This window comes from Haematobia irritans, chromosome 2 (genome assembly GCF_050003625.1).
Source record: "Haematobia irritans isolate KBUSLIRL chromosome 2, ASM5000362v1, whole genome shotgun sequence".
Classification (NCBI taxonomy): domain Eukaryota; kingdom Metazoa; phylum Arthropoda; class Insecta; order Diptera; family Muscidae; genus Haematobia; species Haematobia irritans.
Genome location: NC_134398.1, coordinates 43,774,504 through 43,796,475, shown reverse-complemented (window position 1 = coordinate 43,796,475; position 21,972 = coordinate 43,774,504). Strand labels below are relative to the sequence as shown.

At 26.7% G+C, this 21,972-nt stretch overlaps 1 protein-coding gene across 1 annotated transcript in view; it reads right to left on the bottom strand.

Annotated features, from left to right (window-relative positions):
* Window positions 1-2,515: 2,515 nt before the first annotated feature.
* Window positions 2,516-21,972, bottom strand: part of rau (RA domain-containing protein rau) — a 95,210-nt gene continuing 75,753 nt past the window's right edge. The window contains exons 3-6 of the mRNA XM_075293905.1: window positions 7,838-8,017; window positions 7,637-7,746; window positions 6,152-6,476; window positions 2,516-6,079 (exon numbers count right to left, since the gene is read on the bottom strand). Of these exons, the coding sequence (XP_075150020.1) occupies window positions 5,156-6,079; window positions 6,152-6,476; window positions 7,637-7,746; window positions 7,838-8,017 (1,539 nt within the window). The 3' untranslated portion in view covers window positions 2,516-5,155. The remainder of the gene's footprint in view (window positions 6,080-6,151; window positions 6,477-7,636; window positions 7,747-7,837; window positions 8,018-21,972) is intronic.

Here is a 21,972-nt window from a genome sequence, read left to right as displayed (position 1 = left end):
AATTTGACGCTAATATGAGAGATACATGTGATATTGCAAATATGTAGTGAAAAATTTTTCATACAAAAATTTGATCAAAAACTTCCAAATAAAGATTTTTATATTTGGTACATTTTTGCAAAAATTTCCTTCAAAATTTGGTAGACTATTTTTGGCACGAGTAGCAACCGCATAAATAAAATTTTTAAAAATTTTGTAATTTCGCTGCAATCTTATCTAGAAGGTTAGACTAGAAAATGGGTTGAGTCGATCCAATTTAATGCCCATCACCATTAAATAATTTTTGAAACATTTGGAAACATCGATTTTGTTTTTGTTCTTTAATTTTATTTTAAAGGGTGATACGGTCAAAATTTGGTCAATATAAACTTGACGTATTTCTTTCAATTTTGCATTTATAAAACCTGAACACCCCTCATTTTGAAGGTGTGTGTGTGTAGAATGTTGCTTCTATTTTGATTTTGGAATTCACTCTTCAGTTGTCAAAATGCCGTCCAAGCAAGAAGAGCAGCGTATCAAAATTTTGCTCGCGCATCGCGAAAATCCGAGCTACTCGCATGCAAAGCTGGCAAAATCGCTAAAAGTTGCCAAATCAACCGTTACAAATGTAATTAAAGTGTTTGGGGAACGTTTGTCGACAGCCAGAAAGTCTGGAACGGGGGGAAATCGAAAACCGGAAGCCGCTGAGACGACAAAGAGAGTTGTCGGTAGTTTCAAGCGAAACCCTAACCTCTCTCTCCGAGATGCCGCAAATAAGCTGGGTGTATCGTCTACAACCGTGCATCGAGCCAAAAAAGGAGCGGGACTATCGACTTACAAGAAGGTAGTGACTCCACATCGCGATGATAAACAAAATACGACGGCCAAAACGCGATCCCGGAGGCTGTACACGACGATGCTGACGAAGTTTGACTGCGTTTTAATGGACGACGAAACCTACGTCAAAGCCGACTACAAGCAGCTTCCGGGACAGGAGTTTTATACGGCAAAAGAAAGGGGAAAGGTAGCAGATATTTTCAAGCATATAAAACTGTCAAAGTTCGCAAAGAAATAGCTGGTTTGGCAAGCCATCTGTACCTGTGGCTTGAAAAGGAGCATTTTCATAGAAAAGAAATTTACGTGAAAGAGTGTTTGAATAAACGTCTGCTGCCTTTCCTGAAGAAACACGGTTGTTCCGTACTGTTTTGGCCGGATATTGCATCTTGCCATTGTCCTCCCAACACGCCAGAGCTCCGCCCAATTGTGAAATACTGGGCTATTGTCAAGCGGAACCTAAAGAAGACCGAAAAAACTGCTGAGGACGAGCAGCAGTTCAAGGCAAACTGGCTTTCTGCGGCGAAGAAGGTGGACAAGGTGGCTGTACAAAATCTGATGGCAGGTGTCAAGCGTGAGGCCCGGCAATTCGGATTTGGAAAAGCGAAAGCCTAACTGAATATTTTTCCTGAATTTTATACTAATTGGACTCGAAAAAGAAATTTAATTTTGATTTTTTAAATAAACGATTTCACCGATTTACACGCGTTTTCCCTTGACCAAATTTTGACAGTATCACCCTTTAGAAGCCCAAGACGTAAATCTGGAGATCGGTCTATATGGGGGCTATATCGAAACATGGTGCGATAATCACCATTTTCGACATACGTCTTTATGGTCCCAGAATACCTCTAGATTTCAAATTTCAGGCAAATTGGATAAAAACTGCGGATTCTAGAAGCCCAAGAAGTAAAATCGGGAGATCGGCCTTTATGGGGGCTATATCAAAATATGGACCGATACTCACCATTTTCGACACACCACTTTAAGGTCCAAAAGTACTCCCAGATTTTCAATTTCAGGCAAATCGGATAGAATACAGTTTATATAAGTCCAAGAATAAAAATCGGGAGATCGGTCTATATGGGGGCTATATCAAAACATGGACCGATACTAACCATTTTCGACACACCTCTTTATGTTCCCAAAATACCTCTAGAATTCCAATTTCAGGCAAATCGGATAGTAAATACAGTTTCTAGAAGCCCAAGAAACAAAATCGGGTGGTCGGTCTATATGGGGGCTATACCAAAACATGGATCCATGGGCACCATTTTCGGCACACCATTTTATGGTCCTCAAATACCTCTAGATTTCTAATTTCAGGCAAATTGGATAAAAACTACAGTTTTTATAAGCCCAAGACCCCAAATCGAGAGCTCGGTTTATATGGGGACTATATCAAAACTTGGACCGATATAGCCCATCTTCGAACTTGGCCTGCCTGCAAACAAAAGAGGAATCTGTGCCAATTTCAGGACGATATTCCGGTACGTCCCGAAGGCTATAGCGTGATTACAACAGACAGACAGACGGACATGCTTATATCGTCTCAGAATTTTTCCCTGATCAAGAATATATATACTTTATATAGTCGGAAATCGATATTTCAATGTGCTACAAACGGAATGACAAACTTATTATACCCCCGTCACCATTCTATGGTGGTGGGTATAAAAAAGCCAATAATAAAATAAAACAATTTATTAAATTTTTTTTAAGAATATTTTTAATAATTTGTTTGTATATTAATATTTTTCTTCTAAAACAATTAACGCACATATCTAGACAAAACACATATACTTAAATACTATTTCAATTGTTTTTTAGAATTTATGTTATGGGCTCTTGTAAAAAAAAAACTGGATAGACCTATTAAACAGAGTTTGAATAGATGCCGAATTAGAGGTTAATGTTGACCCCTTTACCACAAAAGATGAATTTCATAAAATTTTATGTATGTAAATAAATGAAGTCTGTATAAAAAAAATTTTTTATATATAAAATTTATTCGGCATTGGGAGAATTAAAAACAAACATAAACTTAAAGGATTGTATCAAATATCTTTAAAGCATAACATAGAAAAAATTTATATTTACAAATAAAGCAAATTTAATTTTAATTTAATTTTATTTTAAATGGAAAACTTTTTAAAAAGAAAAAATATTATGGATTACTAACGGGTTACTATTTATGTATTCACTAATTTGTGTTAAAGTTTTTTCTTTGGTTTTGGATTTCAACTAAAATCTAATGAATGCAACTATCATAGGGGATGTTTAAATACAAAACAGAGAAATAAACAAAAGTATTTTACACAAAAAGAAAAGAAAACAAACAAAAAACATTACTAAATAATATTTACATTCAAATTTTATAAAATTTTGTGAATTAAATTAAATACTAATTTTAATATAATTGCAATTATAAGGCCACTTGGTTAAGCATTATATTTGGCAGCAGTAATCTATACAAAATATGTTATTTGGTGTTTTTAATGTCTAAATTCTAAGGGAAAATATATATTATTACACTTAATATAGAATAAACAAAAAGTTCTCATATATTTCCCTATGCCTCTTGGCCATTTTCTATAAATATAGATTTGTATAGTAAATGTATAGTAAACTATATTAATTTTGTTCGATTTTGACAATTTATTGTTTAGAGGCAAGTATATACAAACATCCTCAAATAAAAACATTTTTAATAAAATTTCATATTTGTACATTTTTGGTGTTTATCAATTGCAAACAGTTTCGTTTTGAAGTTTATAAAAAGAACGATGAAAAAATTTATATATTTAACAAAAAGAATAAAGGTAAAAACTATACAATATGAATTGATTACTAAAGGACAATATACGGTATTAAATCTGTGGGGAAAATTCTATTACTGAAACCTAATACGGTAAATGTGTGCAATATCTGATATTTCGAACATGGTGACGTATAATTAATTTTAATAAATTCAAAATAATGGATTTGAAATGAAAACGAATTAATATGGTAATATTTTTAATAATAAATTTTTGACTGGGTCATATACCTTGAACCTGTTCACATTTCAATGATGGGTGCAAACGAAATTTTCAAATTTATGAAAAAATTAAGAAATGCCGTTAAGAGGGAAAGAATTGATAATCGAAATTTTAAAATCTCTGCAAAAATTAAGAGATGCCCTTAATAGTGAAAGAATTGTCGGAATTTACATTACATCATCAATGAAAATATAGATATTGTCCATAACCCTAGTACAAATCAAGTCGATATTCTCTGGAATCCGAATTATTTGTAAACAGGCTATACTAGATTCTTATATATAAAAGTTTTTAAATTTGTGCAGTCATTATATGTCAGTACATGATGGCGCATAAATAATTTCAATAAATAAAAGTAAAAGATTTACTAAGAAAACGAATTGGATATAATAACGTTTATAACGTTCTTATGATACCCTAAAACTCTTGGGATTTGATTTATAGGAGAAACTGAAATCTTGAAATCTTTGTGTCATAATTTGGGAAAATCTGACCAACAAATATATAACAATCTTCAACAACAAAAAAATTATTTATTTCTTTATCAAACTTTGTGAACTATTTCGTTTAATACTTATTGTTTATTCAAATTGAGTCGATTTTCTGTGATATAAGAATTGTTTGCAAAACGACAATATGATTGACGTACTGACGTTTTAAAACGCTAACAGGATCCGTTACTTGTAAACATGTGTGCAGTTGTTTTATATCAATACATGGTGACGTATGAGTAATTTAAATAAACAAAACAACAAGATTTAAAAGGAAAAGCGAATTGATAGGAAAGTGTTTATGACACTGGATGTTTGTAAAAACCTAGCACAGTAAAACTATTCCTATGTAGTTGATGTGTGCAACTGATCTGCTGGAATATTAGAAGCGAATTAATTGTCGAACTCTAAAAGAACACCATACTTCATACCTCATAAGTAATCACAGATAATGTCTGCCTGCTATTTTACAAATTTCACATAGTTTATAATAAAGCCGTGTAGAAAATGTTTGAGAACTCTGACCACAAGTACAAACTAAATACGGATCAACCCATGACATGCCATCTATTTATCTTAAATAAATAACCTTAAATTCAATTTTTTTCTTCTTTTCACTCCTTTTATAAACTTCAAAGAAATTTGTGCAATTGGTAAACCCCTCTAACTGAGTATCAGAAATTAATTCTTAATTTTTGGTTAGTTGTGTATGAAACCTATTATCCTTAGTTTTTTTTACATATTTTTTAAAAAAATCTAATTTATGTAAACAGTAATCTTCCTTCTACTACAGAGTGTCTTTTATCCTTATTAAATATAGACAAAATGTCCTAATCCCTTGGCAGGGTTATTATTAACCTCCTCACCACCCAATGTTGTGGTTGTCGTTGCCATCGTTGCATGATGATTACCATTTACATCCTGCTGCTTCATTAGAGCCACTGCCGATGTGGTTTCTGTCGCACTGGTTGCATCCAAAATCATACGTGGTACGCTACGGCCCACGTACACACTTTGTGGTCTCTGCAGGCGGCATGTGGAAAGATCGAAACGACCATTCGTTTCCATATCCAATAACTTCTTATCATTTCCCAAGCATGAAAATGAATGTGTAGCAGTTCTAATTTCGCGGATATTGTATACGGGACTATAACTTGTGGGTATGCCACCTTTGTTGGAAACACTTGAGGAGTTACGGGTCAACAAAGAAGAGCTGCTGGTTGTGGTGTCTGTGGCTTTAGTTTGATTTTTGTGGCAAAAATCACAAGATTTGTAACTATTCTGGCATTGTGTACAGTTTTCCATGGTTTTTGGTATAACCGTTAGCGTTGAGGGTGTACGTCTTATACTGGATGAACCCTCCGAGGAGGTATCAGAAGATCCTGATGTTGACGAAGCACATTCATAGTCTTCATCGCTGGTCATTAAACTTTGTAAATCATCCGATAGAGTTTCTATCGAAATATCTAAAAGACTGGAACTATCATCTAATGAATTCATACTGCAGTCACCATCAAATGTTTTATTCGAGCAGGAACCACTGGCTGATGCAGACCCCGTATATGCCTGTTCCACTTCATCTAAGGCATTTAGAATCTGACGGCGTCTGGCATAATTAGGATTACGTCTAACCAAGAAATGACAAGTTTCACCACGTTTACAGCGTTCATTCTGGGCTCTCAATGGTATATCGTCAGGATGAAGTTTACGTTGATATTCTTGGCCGGGACAAACCTAAAGAAAATTGCAAGAGAAAATGTTGTTAGATATTTCTGGCAAGTTTGTAAATTGATAAGGAAACTTTACCTCATAGATGGAGAATTGTTCTACGGGTTCCATGGAATTATAACATGACAATAACAATTGCAATAGTTCATCTGAAGTGGTCTCTTCCGAGATAACTAAAGATTTATATTGCGATGAGGGTAACAGGGCTGAGGTGTGAACACGTATTAAACCGCCAGGTTTCAATTGCAAGCAAAAACGTGATTCACCTTTGGGATGGCAGGCTTGTAAAATCGCAGGCCTAGTATCATCATCGAGAACCATTATAGTCTTAACACCGGCACGTCGTACTGAAACCTCCATGGACAGATAGAAGAGACGAGGATCACGATGACGCATTTTAAGGCTAAAACGAGAAAGAAAGAAAAATAAATAAATAAAATAAGTAAGTAACGAAACTTGTTATGCTACCTCTGATTTAATAACGAAAACTTAATTTAAATAAAATAAATTAAACTAAGTCTCAGAAAAATTGTAATATACACATCTTTAATAACAATTTCTAAAATATCTATTCAATTGATATAGAACTAGTGGTAACGCAAAAATATGATCATGATTCCAAAATAGCAGACTATTTTCATTTCGTTTATGTGTGCAGAAGTTTGACTTCATTTTTGCCCCCCAGAAAAAGCTAAATCGTTACCTAAATTCCGTTAAAAAGACTTTAGCAACCATAAATTCGTTGCTGCTAACGAATTGATATTCAAAATATTTGAAGTGAATCTTTCTTATATTTAAATGTTTAATACGAATCTGAGTGTTTAGTAAATGTGTGCAGCGTTTTAGCCACAAACCATGGCGTCGAATAAGCGTTCCTAATTTCCATAAAGTTGAATTTATAAGGGTATATGAATTGATATGTATCAAATAATATTTGTGGCATTTATATAGTCTTGCAAGATTTGTTTTGCCCGTTACTCATTTATGTGTGCACAAATTTTTGGCTTGTAAAAAATTATTCTTTAGCATTTAAGATGAAAAAACTTACTTCAAACGAATTGATATACGTTTGATAGCAATGGCAATATATTTGTATATTAGAATTCTTATAAAAATTATAAATTTTTCTGATGTGTGCATTGGTAAACCTCCAGTCCATGGTGACGTATAAGTATTATCAATTAACAAAAACTTTATTTTACGAAGGTAAACGAATTGATATTTATTTGCTTGTAATGTTTGAATATTTTATGATGCTGTATCTCTAAAAGAGTATATATGTTATTTATGTGTGCAGATTATTTTCTCTCTGTGTGGGGAAATGTCATATTCATAACCTATGAGATATGTTACTAAATTACTATTTTACATATTTATAGACAAATGAGGCTTTCTTCAAATCTTCTAAGTCTTAAATATTAAAAAATTAGTTCTTTGTAATTATCTAAAAATAATTATGCTACAAAATTATTAACACAAGTCAAATATTGAGAATTTTTCTAAGAATTATACTTCAACCTTTCGTGAAACTATAGAATTTTAATAAAGTGCTTTTCAACTTACCGTCTCAATAATTGTGCAATAACTTCTTTGCTGGTTGTATCCCATTGTATGCCCAAAGTTTTATACTCAATATCAATTTTCAAACAGCTGGTGAAAACTTTAATAGTGGTCTGAAATGAAGATACAAAAAAAATAATAAAATAAATAACACAATACCCTTGATTTAAATTCTTTGCTTGTCCCCCTTTCTTCTATACCTACCTGAGGTAATTGTTCATTTAGGCTGGAATAGCTGGAGGCTCGTGATGGTGTACGCTGTAAATCTGTGGCGGTGGGTGGCTCAGGACTACCGCACATGGATGAAGCACATGATGTACTTGAACGCAATGAGACCGAATCTGAACGATTGCGTAGGGGTGAAATTTGAACGTGTTTGAGCATCTGAAAATAAAGGAAGAAGCAAAAGAAAATATGAATTTCAAGAATACTTGGTCTAAGTTGATTTCGTAGAAATCTACATTTTTTTTTTGTATTTTAGCATAGGCTATTCACTTTTAGCTAAACAAAGGAAAAGAAACGACTGTCATCCTTTCTGTTAGCAGCATAGCATATTGCGAAGGCATCACAAAATCCAGCATAAAAAATATTCAAGTTCTTTGTGTGCAAACTCTTTTGTTTAAAATTGCTTGTAGGAGCAAAAAAATAAAACGTTTAGTTTTATTAAATCAAATAAAAACCCAGCATATACATAAAATAAACACAAAAAAAAATCAAAAACACTTTTGTTCCAAGCAATTGATTTTTATGAGCTACGAATTCGAGATTAAATAAAGACAAAAAGATTCGACATTTTCTATATGACAAAGTAAAACTTATCGAACAAAATGCAGAAAAAATGTAAACCTCCGCCCCAAGATGTATCCGGTTCATTCAAGCATAAACAAAAAACAAATAAAATACATCAAAATTATACCTTTGCAATTAGGGATGCCATCTTAGGAAAGGAAACTGAAAATCTATAAATTTTTCGAATTTTGGGAATTTCCTAATTCAGTGAGGATAAAGTGAATTTTCTTCCAATTATAGATTATCTTCATATTCAGCAACAGTTGATTAAAGTTTTATTCAATAATCCCGTATCAATTAAAAGAATTCTAACGTAACATGTTTAAATAAATACAACCAAGCTGAAATTCAAAAAAATTTGAATAAGTGTTTTCTTATAGCACATCTAATACTGCCACATCATATTCAGCAAAATTTAATTTTAAATTTATTCAATCATCCTAACTTAATTGAAAGAATCCTAACACAAAATGAATGAATCTAAGGTGGTCAAAGGAAAATTCAGCCACGCTGAATTTCGAGCTAGGAGCTAGAGTTTCCCTATAAAATATGTTACCTAACTAACCCACTTCATATTCAGCACCGTTTAAATTCAGTCATCCCGGATAAATTACAAGAATCCTAACCACAAATAATCTACCAAAGTATGAAGAAAATTTTACATAAAATCTATCAAAGTGAAAAACAATCTTACTTTGAAGTTATTCATCAAATTTTGTTGTTACTATAAAAAATGTTTTTTTTATTCGAAAGAAAATTTTTATATTGAATTTATAGAAAATTTTGTAAATTTTTTTTTTTATAGAAAATGTTCTCAGAATTTAATTTCAATTAAAAATTTTTGCCAATTATTTTTTTTAAATTGTATTGCTTTAGAAAGAAAATTTTATTTTATAGAAAAGTTTGTCAATTTTTGTTTAAAGAAAATTTTAACAAAATTTTATTTCAAATGTTACTTCTATAGACGATTTAGTCAAAATTTTATCTCTATAGAAGATTTGTATTGCTTTAGAAAGAAAATATTAATTTTTCTAGGGAAAATTTTATCAAAATTTTATTTTTATAGAAAATTTTGTCAAGATTGTATTTCTATAGAAAATTTTCTCATAATTTAATTTCTATAGAAAATTTTGTCAAGATTGTATTTCTATAGAAAATTTTCTCATAATTTAATTTCTATAGAAAATTTTGTCGCAAATTTTATTTCTATAGAAGATTTTGTCAAAATTTTATCTCTATAGAAAATTTTGTCAACATTGTATTGCTTTAGAAAGAAAATTTTAATTTTTCTAGAAAAAATTTTGTCAAAATTTTATTTTTATAGAAAATTTTAACTAAATTTTCACTTCTATATAAAATTTTGTCAAAATTGTTTTTCTTTAGAAAATTTTGCCAAAATTTTATTTCTGTAGAAAATTTTGTCAAAATTTTATTTCTGTAGAAAATTTTGTCAAAATTTAATTTCTGTAGAAAATTTTGTCAAAATTTAATTCTATGGAAAAATTCGTCAAAATCTTATTTCTATAGAAAATTTTTTAAAAATTTTATTTTTGAAGAAACTTTAGTCAAAATTTTATGTCTGTAGAAAATTTTGTCAAAATTTTATTTCTGTAGAAAATTTTGTCACAATTTTATTTCTGTAGAAAATTTTGTCACAATTTTATTTCTATAGAAATCTTTGTCAAAGTTTTATTTCTATAGAAAATTTTGTCAAAATTTTATTGCTATAGAAAGAAAATTTTATGTCTGTAGAGAATTTTGTCGAAATTTTATTTTTATAGAAAATTTTAACAAAGTTTTATTTCTTATAAATTTTGCAAGAATTTTATTTCTATAGAAAATGTTGTCAAAATTTTATGTCTGTAGAAAATTTTGTCAAAATGTTATTTCTATAGAAAATTTTGTCAAAATTATATTTCTATAAAAACTTTTGCCAGAATTTTATTCGTTTTGTTTGTTATTGTTGGCTTCTCTTCAATCGTTATTGTTGTTTTTGATCTCAGCTTAAAGCCATGCATTGACTAAACTACAAGTGTAGCTTAACCAACAGAGGAAAAGTATGCTTGTCAAATTTATTTTGGGCAAAGCCCTATAGACTGCAAGATGGTTGGATGTACAGGTGTTTCGGAATTACCATATTCCTCATCAGCATCCTCTACTTGCAGCAAAACTATCAACCAATTATGAGAATAAATTCGGGTAATTCACTCAACCCAACGTGAAATACACTTGAACCGTCCGAAAAAGGGTTTAATAGTCGGCTACTGCCAAACTCAAATCATCGATTTGTATTTATACAAATCTTTGTATCTATACAAATCTTTGTCAAAATTCTATTTCTATAGAAAATTTTGTCAGAATTTTATTGCTATAGAAAACTTTGTCAAAATTTTATTGCTATAGAAAATGTTGACAAAATTTAATTTCTACAGAAGATTTTGTCAAAATTATATTACTTTAGAAAGAAAATATTATTTCTATATTATATTTATAGAAAATTTTAACAAAATTTTATTTCTATAGAAAATTTTGTCAAATTTTAATTTCTACAGAAAATTTTGTCAAAATTTTATTTCTTTAGAAAATGTTCTCAATTTTCTCAGAATTTAATTTTTATAGAAAATTTTAACAAAATTTTATTTTTATTGAAAATTTTGTCAACATTTTATTTCTATAGAAAATGTTGTTAAAATTTTATTTCTACAGAAAATTTGGTCAAAATTTTATTTCTATAGAATTTTTTTCAAAATTGTATTGCTTTAGAAATAAATTTTTATTTCTATAGAAAATTTTGTCAGAATTTTATTTCTATAGAAATTTAATTTCTATAGAAAATGTTCTCAAATTATTTTATAGAAAATTTTCCTAGAATTTAATTTCTATAGAAAATTTTAACAAAAATTTATTTTATAGAAAATTTTATTTCCATAGACAATTTTGTCAAGATTTTATTTCTATAGAAAATTTTGTCAAATTTTCTTTTCTATTGAAAATTTTGTCAAAATTTTATTTCTACAGAAAATTTTGTCAACATTGTATTTCTATAGAAAATTTTGTTAAAATTTTTGTTCTATAGAAAGTTTTGTCAAACTGTTATTTCTATAGAAACATTTTATTTATTTATTTATTGTATAGAAAATTGAAGTACTTATTTGTTTGAGAGGTATGTTTTTCGTAGAATCTACCAAAACATCCAGAATTCTTCTATATAATTTTTTTTAAATTTTATTTCTATATAAAATTTTTTCAAAATTTTATTTATACCTAAAATTTTATAAAAAAAAATTATTTCTATAGACAGTTTTCTAAAAATTATATGTTTATCTAAATTTTCTCAAAATTTATTTCTATAGAATTTTTTTTTTCAAAATTGTATTTCTATAGAAAATGTTCGTAATTTTTTTATAGAAAATGTTCTTAATTTTTTTTTTATATAAAATTTTCAAAAATTTTTTATCTATATAAATTTTTTTCAAAATTTTATTTCTGCATAAATGTTTGTCGATTTTTTTTTTTCAAAATTGTATTTCTATAGAAAATGTTCTTAACTTTTTTTATAGAAAATGTTCTTAATTTTTTTTTATATAAAATTTTCAAATTTTTTTATCTATATAATTTTTTCTCAAAATTTTATTTCTGTATAAATTTTTTGTAGAAGACTTATTTGTGTATAAAATTTTGTCAAAATTTTATTTCTATAGAAAAATTTTATTTCTATATTTATTATATAGAAAATTGAAGTAAGAAGTACTTGGAGAGGAATGTTTTGCAAAATCTACCAAAACATAAATAATTCTATTAATCTATAAAACAGTAAAAAATTTACCACAGTTGGTAGAATTCTACCAACTGTAGTAACCGTGATCCTAACCCAACCTATTTGAATTTAAGGTGATACATGTAAATCTTTACTCAGCTAGGCTTAAGGACGTATAAGAGCTTCTTTATAAAAAATTCAGATAACACATTTGAATCGGAATTCCTATAAATAATTGTGCATATGTTTTACTACGTCATCTATAGGGGCCAATAGCATATTGTGTATTCAATGGAGTTCTTATGCTCGTTGGCAACAAGCAGCAAAGAAAGACCGGTAATACAATGGATAAAATATAAGCACGTACGATAACGACGGTGAATGGTGAATAGGAAGGGGACCCCATCCATGTTTAATTATACAAGTTTAAGTGGGTATTTAAAAGCAAACGATACCGACCCATAGCAAAAAAAAAAAACAACTACAGAGCCTACAGTACACACCCACATGCAGGCCAAGGGAAATACGGATCACCATCATCATCATCATCAGCGTCGTTATTCAAGTTGCCAACTAAAAGGGTCCCCCACATGATTGTATGCGACAGCCAATTTATCAATCTATTGAAGTGAGACATTAAAGAATGAAAGGCAAAAAAAAATGAGAATAATTGAACTCTCTTCTATTCATTGTAGCATAAATCCCCTAAAATATGCCATATGACGACAAACCATAGCTTATGTGAAAAAAAGAACTTAAAGTGAAAAAAAAAAATAACAGTCCATAAATCTGTAACCATTTTCTATTATTCGAAAAAAAAAAACATGCATTTATAAGTGCATCCGCTTAAGGTTTGATGGCTTCACCTAAAATATCAGTCAATGAATTTTTCAACATAGCAATTTAATGTACACAGAAAAAGCAAGAAATTATGACCATACTAAGGGAGTAACCAAAGCGTTAAATGCATGCTATTGAAGTTCAAATGGGTGTGTTTGTCACATACGGTAGTCAATACGCAAGCATATGGTTGTACCAGACATATTTTATAATGTTATAAACTAAACAGAGGTGTACAAACATCCGGTGGGGAAAAGCATGCAAATGAATAGGAGACAATTAAGTAAATTTATTCGATATAATTTCAAATTTTGACAAAAATTTTGAAACACTTTTGCAGTAAAAAAATGTAAAAAATTGTACAAATTTTAAAAGCATACTTTTAGGGGAGTTTTATAACGATAATTTAAGTGAGGAATTTTAATCGGCCGATTGTAATTTTTATGTCAATGTGATAATACTAGTGGACCACTAATTTTTTTTTCAATTGTTCTGCCACTTCCCGGCCATGTTATGCCACTTTTATACTGATTCCTCTTATACTGATTTTTTAAATTACACACAAAAAAATTTCACGAAAATATTTCCAATTAAAATTTTAATTGAGTTTTAAAAAATATTCAATTAAAAATTTAATTGATTCAACAAATTTTTTAATTAAAACAAAAATCAATCACAAAAATAATAGTATCAATTAATTTTTTAATTGGATCAATTAACTTTTTAATTGACCTTTTTGATACTATCATTTCTGTGATTGAAGACATTTCAATTAAAAATTAATTGGATCAATTAATTTCGTGATTGAATAAGAATTTTTTTTTTTTTTGTGTGTACATTCAAATAAACCTGATGTTGTATAATACCCTATTTATAATTAAGACAATACATTATAGTCTTAAGAAAAAAAAACAAATTTAATAATTTTCTTAAGTAACTTGATTCCGATATTTGAATATTTTTAATAAAATATTTGGGTGATATATTTTTTTATTTAAATTTATAATTATTTACAAATAATTTTCGCACATATGTTTTTTGGGGTATTGGGTGCCGTATATTGTTCTCTCCTGTTGCAACTACATAGCTTCATTTCAATTCAATGTATTCCTTTTTTTGTCGTATCATAAAGGAAATAACATTTCCCATCATATACATCTACCATATTTGCTTTAAATGTACAGTGGTTTCATTGAATAAAACGTGCTTTGACATATCATCATGTATATGCATGGATTCAGAAATCATTATAGAAGCTTACTATTCTTTTCTCCCCTTCCCCTAGCTTTATGCAAATGTTGCATGCAACCTCAGACAACAAAAGATTAAAAGTAAACAAAAAAAAAATACGAAAAAAAAACACTAAAGAAAGGAAGTAATAAGGGGCCTTCAACATTATAATTGTAATGAATTTTATAGCCTATATCCCACAAAGATAAAGAAATACACGTAAATTAAATATAAAAAGATTATAAGAAAGGAGAGGGGTAATATAACTTGAAAAAAAAATATGTTCTTTATTTAAACCTTTAAAGTATTCCCAGAAAACGGTAAAAGCAAAGAAGAAAATGTTTCTGTTCGTATACATATGTCGTAAAAAATGTCTTTATATAATGACACTCCTTAAGGTATGCTTTGCATATTGAACCCACAAGTAGTAGAAAAAAGTAATTCCTTTCAGAATTTCTCACTGCTCTTCGAAGACTTTTTTTTTAAATATTACCCCATATTGCTTTCCTTTCCACTTCTCCCCTAACCAAACACTTTGCTTTTGGCTCCATCCTAAAAATATGCATCACATACTTTGTTTAACAATGAACATAAGAAAATATTCGATGTTTTTTTACATGTATTTTTAACTTTTCCATAGGAACTTTTCAAACTATTTAAACTTGTAACAGGAGCTATTCTTTTCTTCACTTACGTGTGAAATTCTTTCCTTTTTGTCACTGCTTAAAACTATTTTGCCAGCAAACGACATTTTAAAAGACATCCGTCTCCTACCACAAGAGGGGAACGATGATGCATTTGCAAGGCCAACAGGCTATAAATTTTAGTAGCGTAGCTTTATCCCTAGTTTGTGCTTCAATGTTGGCAAATAGTTTGAAAAACTCTTTTAAAAGGAAATCGTTGAGGCTTTTCTCGAGAAGCGATAGAGTGTGTGACTGACTAAAGACTTCAATAAGTTGACAGGATGTCAATAGTAAATTAAGTGATGTTTGCATTTGAAAAGACTTTTATAGAATAGGGAAATTACTTGGATAATCGGATATGATCTCATGAAAAATGAGATTTAATTAAATTTTGTAAATAATTTCTTGTAAGTGATCAGCACAAGAGATTAAATAAAATTTATTTGCTTTACGTCCACACATGCAAGAGCTAACATATCAGATAATATATTAACAATTCAATTGGCTTATAAAGGCTAAGAAGGATTTTGGTAAATTTAATAAAAAACAGATTATCAAATGTTGGAATAAATAAGCTTTATAAAAAACTCTATTAAGTCAAAAAATTCTAATAAGCATTAAGGACATAAAAAAAGAAAGCATATGCTACGGAGCAATTATGTATTGTAGAAAAATTCTTGGTATAATAAAAGTATAGCATACTTTTTGGGAGGGAGAGACGCTTGTTTGCACTTCATATTTCAAGTATTATATAACATCATGGTATATTTTAATTCTAAATTGATAACAATTTTTTGAGAGCACATGTTAATAAAGGTATCCAAAAGGAAGCTTTGTTTGGTTTTAGCCAATATCAAAAGCATTTTAATTTTAATTTTAGTTTTAAATTTTATTTTTAGTTCTAGCTTTAAGTTGAATAATTTTTTGTTTTAAGTTTAATTTTAAATTTAATTTTAGATATAAATTTTAATTTTAATTTTAAATTTAATTTTAATTTTAAATATAAATTTTAATTTTAATTTTAAATTTAATTTTAAATATAAATGTTAAATTTAATTTTAATTTCAAATTAAAATTAAATTTATTTAAATGTAAATTTAAATTTAAATTTTAGATTTAATTTTAATTTTAGTTTTAATTTTAATTGTAATAGTAATTTTAATTTTAATTTTAATTTTTATTTTTATTTTAATTTTAATTTTAATTTTAATTTTAATTTTAATTATAATTTTAATTTTAATTTTAATTTTAATTTTAATTTTAATTTTAATTTTAACTTTAATTTTAATTTTAATTTTAATTTTAATTTTAATTTTAATTTTAATTTTGATTTAAATTTAAATTTAAAATTAATTCTAAATTATTTTATTTAAAACTAAATTTATTTAAATTTAAATATTAGATTTAATTTTTAATTTTAATTTAATATTAAACTGCTGTAATTATTTTTTTCGAATTTTGAAATGTCAATGGTATGTTCATTAGCGATCGAAACTAGAAGATTTAGTGACGGTATAATTTGTGTGACCATATGGTCACGCTAGTACAGCCCGGGTAAATTTTCAGTTTGCTTTTAATTTAAGTTTTAATTATGATTTTTATTTTATTTTTATTTTTTAATTTTATTTTGGTTTTAAACTGTTGTATTTGTCTTAGTCTTATTTTTATTTTTAATTTAATTTTACTTTGAATATCAATTTTAATTTTGCTTTTAATTTATGTTTTAATTATGATTTTATTTTATTTCTTATTTTAGTTTTAATTTTAATTTTAACTTAAATTTTAATTTTAAGTTTACTCTAAGTTTCATTTTGCTTTTAATTTAAGTTTTAATTTTAATTGTAATTTTGATTTTAATTTTTTGCCTTTAATTTAAGTTTTAATTAATAATTTTACTTTATTTTATTTTATTTTAGTTTTATTTTTATTTTAATTTTATTTTTATTTTTAATATTAATTTTAATTTTAATTATAAATTTTAAATTTAATTTAATTTAATTTTATTTTATTTATTTATTTATTTATTGTTTATTTTAATCATACAGTAAATGTATGATAAAAAAGAAAAGGGAAAAGTAGCATTGGCTGCTAAGGCCATCAGCTATATGTTTAATTTTAATTTTAATATTAACCCAATTGTGCTGTAATTATTTTTTATTCGAATTTTCAAGTGTCAATGGTATGTTTATCAGTGATCAACACAGGAAGATTTAGTGACGGTATAATTTGTGTGACCATATGGTCACGCTAGTATAACCCGGGTTAATTTTCATTATGCTTTTAATTTATGTTTTAATTAAGATTTTTATTTTATTTTTATTTTTTTATTTTATTTTAGTTTTAAACTGTTGTCTTATTTATATTTTTAATTTTACTTTTAATTAAATTTTAATTTGAATAACAATTTTAATTTTGCTTTTAATTTAAGTTTTAATTATGATTTTATTTTATTTCTTATTTTAGTTTTAATTTTAAGTTTACTTTAAGTTTCATTTTTCTTTTAATTTTAGTTTTAAGTTTTAATTTTAATTGTAATTTTAATTTTAATTTTTTGCTTTTAATTTAAGTTTTAATTAATAATTTTACTTTATTTTATTTTAGTTTTATTTTATTTTTATTTTAATTTTAGTTTTAATTTAAATGTAAATTTTGAATTTCATTTTAAATTTAATTTTAATTTGAATATTAACCCGAATTGTGATATTATTATTTTGTTTCGAATTTTGAAATGTCAATGGTATGTTCATTAGCGATCAAGACTAGAAGATTTAGTGACGGTATAATTTGTGTGACCATATGGTCACGCTAGTACAGCCCGGGTTAATTTTCATTTTGCTTTTAATTTAAGTTTTAATTATGATTTTTATTTTATTTTTATTTATTAATTTTATTTTAGTTTTAAACTGTTGTCTTAGTCTTAGTCTTATTTTTATTTTTAATTTAATTTTAATTTGAATATCAATTTAATTTTGCTTTTGATTTAAGTTTTAATTATGATCTTATTTTATTTCTTATTTTAGTTTTAATTTTAATTAATTAATTTAATTAATAATTTTACTTTATTTTATTTTATTTTATTTTAGTTTTATTTTAAATTTATTTTTAATTTTAGTTTTAATTTAAATGTAAATTTTGAATTTCATTTTCAATTTAATTTTACTTTCAATATTAACCCGAATTGTGCTGTAATTATTTTGTTTCGAATTTTGAAATGTCAATGGTATGTTTATCAGCGATCAACACTAGAAGTTTTATTGACCGTATAATTTGTGTGACCATATGGTCACACTAGTACATCCCGGCTTAATTTTCATTTTGCTTTTAATTTAAGTTTTAATATCGTTTTTTTATTTTAATTTTTTTTAGTTTTAGTTCTAATTTTTGTCTTAGTTTTATTTTTAATTTTACTTTTACTTTTAATTTAATTTTAATTTGAATATCAATGTTAATTTGGCTTTTAATTTAAATTTTAGTTATGATTTTATTTTATTTTTAATTTTAATTTTAATTTATTAATTAAATTAATTATTAATTAATTTCAATTTAAGCCTAAATTATGATTTTATATTTATTTTATTTTTAATTTTAAGTTAACTTTTAATTGCAATTTTCATTTTAATTTTATTTTTAATTTTAAATTTAAGTTTAATTGTTATTTTAATTTAATTAATTTGAATTATAATTTTGCTTTTAATTTAAGTTTTAATTATTTATTTTATTTTATTTTATTTTATATTATTTTATTTTTATTGTAGTTTTATTTTTAGTTTTAATTTTTATTTTAGTTTTAATTTTAATTTTTATTTTAATTTTAGTTTTATTTTTTTATCCTAATTTTAAATTTGTTTTTTTTTTAATGTTAATTATAACATTAATTTTAGATAAATTTTTTTAGCTTATCTTAATCAGTTTTAATGCAGCCCGTTTTTAGGAACACTTGTCTGTTTAGGCTAAACTTTAATTTTGAGTTAATTTTTTTTTATTTTAATGCTAATTTGTGAATATTTTTTTTTAGCTTCTTATCTTAAATTAATTTAAAATTTAATAAATTATACTTTAATGGTCTAAGTCCAATTAGATGGTTTTATACTATTCACATTAGTACATCTAACTGGCTATTCGAGCATTCAATTAATTCAAGTATTCAATTAATTTTAACTTTAATTTTAAGTTAAATGATAATTTTAATAGTAAATTTAATATTTTAGTATAAATTATAAATAATATAATAAATTAATATAAATTTGTTTTTTTAATGTTATATTTAAGTTTAGATTAATTTTTTTTGCTTTTGATCTTAATAATGTTTAATGAAGCATGCTTTTAGGGGCACTTAAGGCTTAACTTTAATTTTAACTTTTATTTTTAATTTTTTTTATTTATATTTTAGTATATTTTTTTTAACTTCTTATCTTAAATTACATTAAAAATTCACAAAGAAATTGGCGAATAGTGATATAGGAACAATGAAGTACTTTTGTATTGAGAATATTTTTCAATTTGAATTCTTTTTTCTTTGTACAACATATTTGACTAAAGCTTGCTTTCATGATCTCAGTCCCCATTTAAATGGCTTTATACAATTCACTTTAGTATACCTACAGAAAACTGTTTCTTTCAACTGTAAATACAAGCGTTCAAACAAAAAAATCAATTGAAAATGTTCTTAAGCCCCTTATATTTATAGTTCCCAAAGGATATAGTGCATACTTTGAGGCTCTCCTTTTTTCATTAAATCCTTAAAGTATTCACATTTTCTATAAAGTTCTTTTGTTACCACTTATATCATATAATTTAAACAGTCTTAGAAGAATTTTATTTAGTTTTTCTTCTTTACGAACAAACTTTATTCCTTTATGATTTTTCATAGTATAAAGAGTTGTAATATAAACTTTGTAAATACTTCTTTAGATAGCAAAGACGTGTACAATGAAAAGCTTAAGTAATGACATCACGAAATGCATAAAGGGAATAAGGAGAGCGGAAGGACAAATTTTATGTCAAAGGCCAAAAAGAGGCAAAGCAAAAAAAAAAGACGGAGACTTGATGCCAGGGAGGCGTGAGGCAGTGAAGGTTAAAGCTTTGTAAGCTACGATGTTATTTGGGGCAAAAGAATCTCCAGCGGAAGTGTAACAGATGCACCAGTATAGTTTTTATCTACCAAACTAAGACCAGAGGTTTTATTGCATTATCCAAAGTAATAAGTTCTGCTGTATCTTATGAAAACTAAGAAGAGGAAATTGTTTGTTGCGTCTTGGTATGCCATTTTTTAATTATTGCTAAAGTTTTAATATTTCTGTCATGTCATGTACATATGGTGAAAGGCCAAGAAGAAATTCCAAAAGAAATATTATGAAGAACTTACAAAACACCACATTTGTTTTCAAACATCATTATTGGTGAAAAAAAAAACTATTCTCAAAAGAAGAAGAAAAATTTCTTTAGTTATTTGTTTTTGCTTCTGTTTTGTGGGTATGAGTGGGGTTTGCATATTTAAAAAATAAAAAAACTCAAAGTTAATATTTTCATAACTCCTTTGGATTTGTTTACAATCTAAACCACTGATATCTTCTATGGAAATTTTTATATGAAAATTCTTTATGGTCCTTGCTATGGCTAAAGAAAACAGAAATAAGGAAAATAAAAAAAAGTCCTAAGGAAGACTTGGCAGAAAATATTAAAAAGAAAGTTATTAAACGGAAATTATAAAAAGATGATGAAAATATTTCATTTACACTTATTTATACAACAAGAAAGGAAAATGTTCGAGAGTATAAGGTTTCCGGTTTATGTAAAGGCCTTAGAAAGCATACTTTTAGGGTTGACTAACAAAAGGAAAAATATATTTCAAGGGAAATGACCTTAAAAAGAAACCAAGTGCGTACTTTAAGAAGTTAACGGAAAAATACAAGAAAATATTCTACAAGGCTTTTGATTAAGATTTTTTTTTTGCTAACAAAAAAGGAATGAAGCCCATTTCGTTGAAATGAAATAAAGTTTTATATCAAAGGTTTATATCAAAATGAAATGATATGAAATTGCAAAAAAATATATATATTTCAGTGTGATCCCATTTTCTATGCTATGATGCTTTGGTAACTTTTCATAAACTCTATTCAACCCAAAGATGAACATGTATTAAGTTGGTTACTCAGTTTTGGGAACATTTTTAAACTCAATGAAAAATTTATTTTTTTTTTTTATATTTTGTTACTCTTCCCTGCATGTCTACATCAATCGTACAATCGCAGGTAAACATGTATGATTATTAATTTATAAAATGACTAATATTTTTTGTCTGAACATTATTCATCTTTTTCCCTATAATTATAAAAAAGCCATGTGATTCTCTCGGTATACAGCTATTATTTCTATTTCATCATTTGTTTTTTTTTTGTGTTCATTTTTCAAACTATAATGTGTGAAAAATTTTTATTGCATTAATTTAATTATTATTGTTTAGAAATGAAAAAAACATCCATTGCATCTCCGTCTGTGGTTTCATGAGAAATCTATGAAATAATGAGTAAATCACGCAAAGGCGTTAACATTAATTTAATAATGAATATTATTGCATTAATAAAAATAAATTAAAAAAAAAACTAATTAAAATTAAATGTATTTAATTTAATTTAAAAGAATTAAATTCTATAACAAACAACAACTAGAAATTTCATACTCACTAAATGTTTTTTTTAATATTTATAGTCTGACCAGAAAATATTTATCTCTCATAAGCCTTAAAGTACCCAGCAAAAATTCATATTACCAGGTATGAGTACAAGTATGCCTGTGCCAAATACTTTAGTAATACTTTTACACAAGCATGACATTGGAGGAAAGTACTTCCATGCAAGCATACCAGCAGTATGCTTGCATGGAAAAATAAGTACTTCTTTGCGAGCATACCAGCTCTCCAAAAATAATATCTTTGCCATAAAGATACTCAAGAAGTGAGAACTCACCCCTGTTGTTTTGTAATCCAACACACTATACCACGCTCCACGACATGGATCTACTCAACGATGTTATTTTGTAAT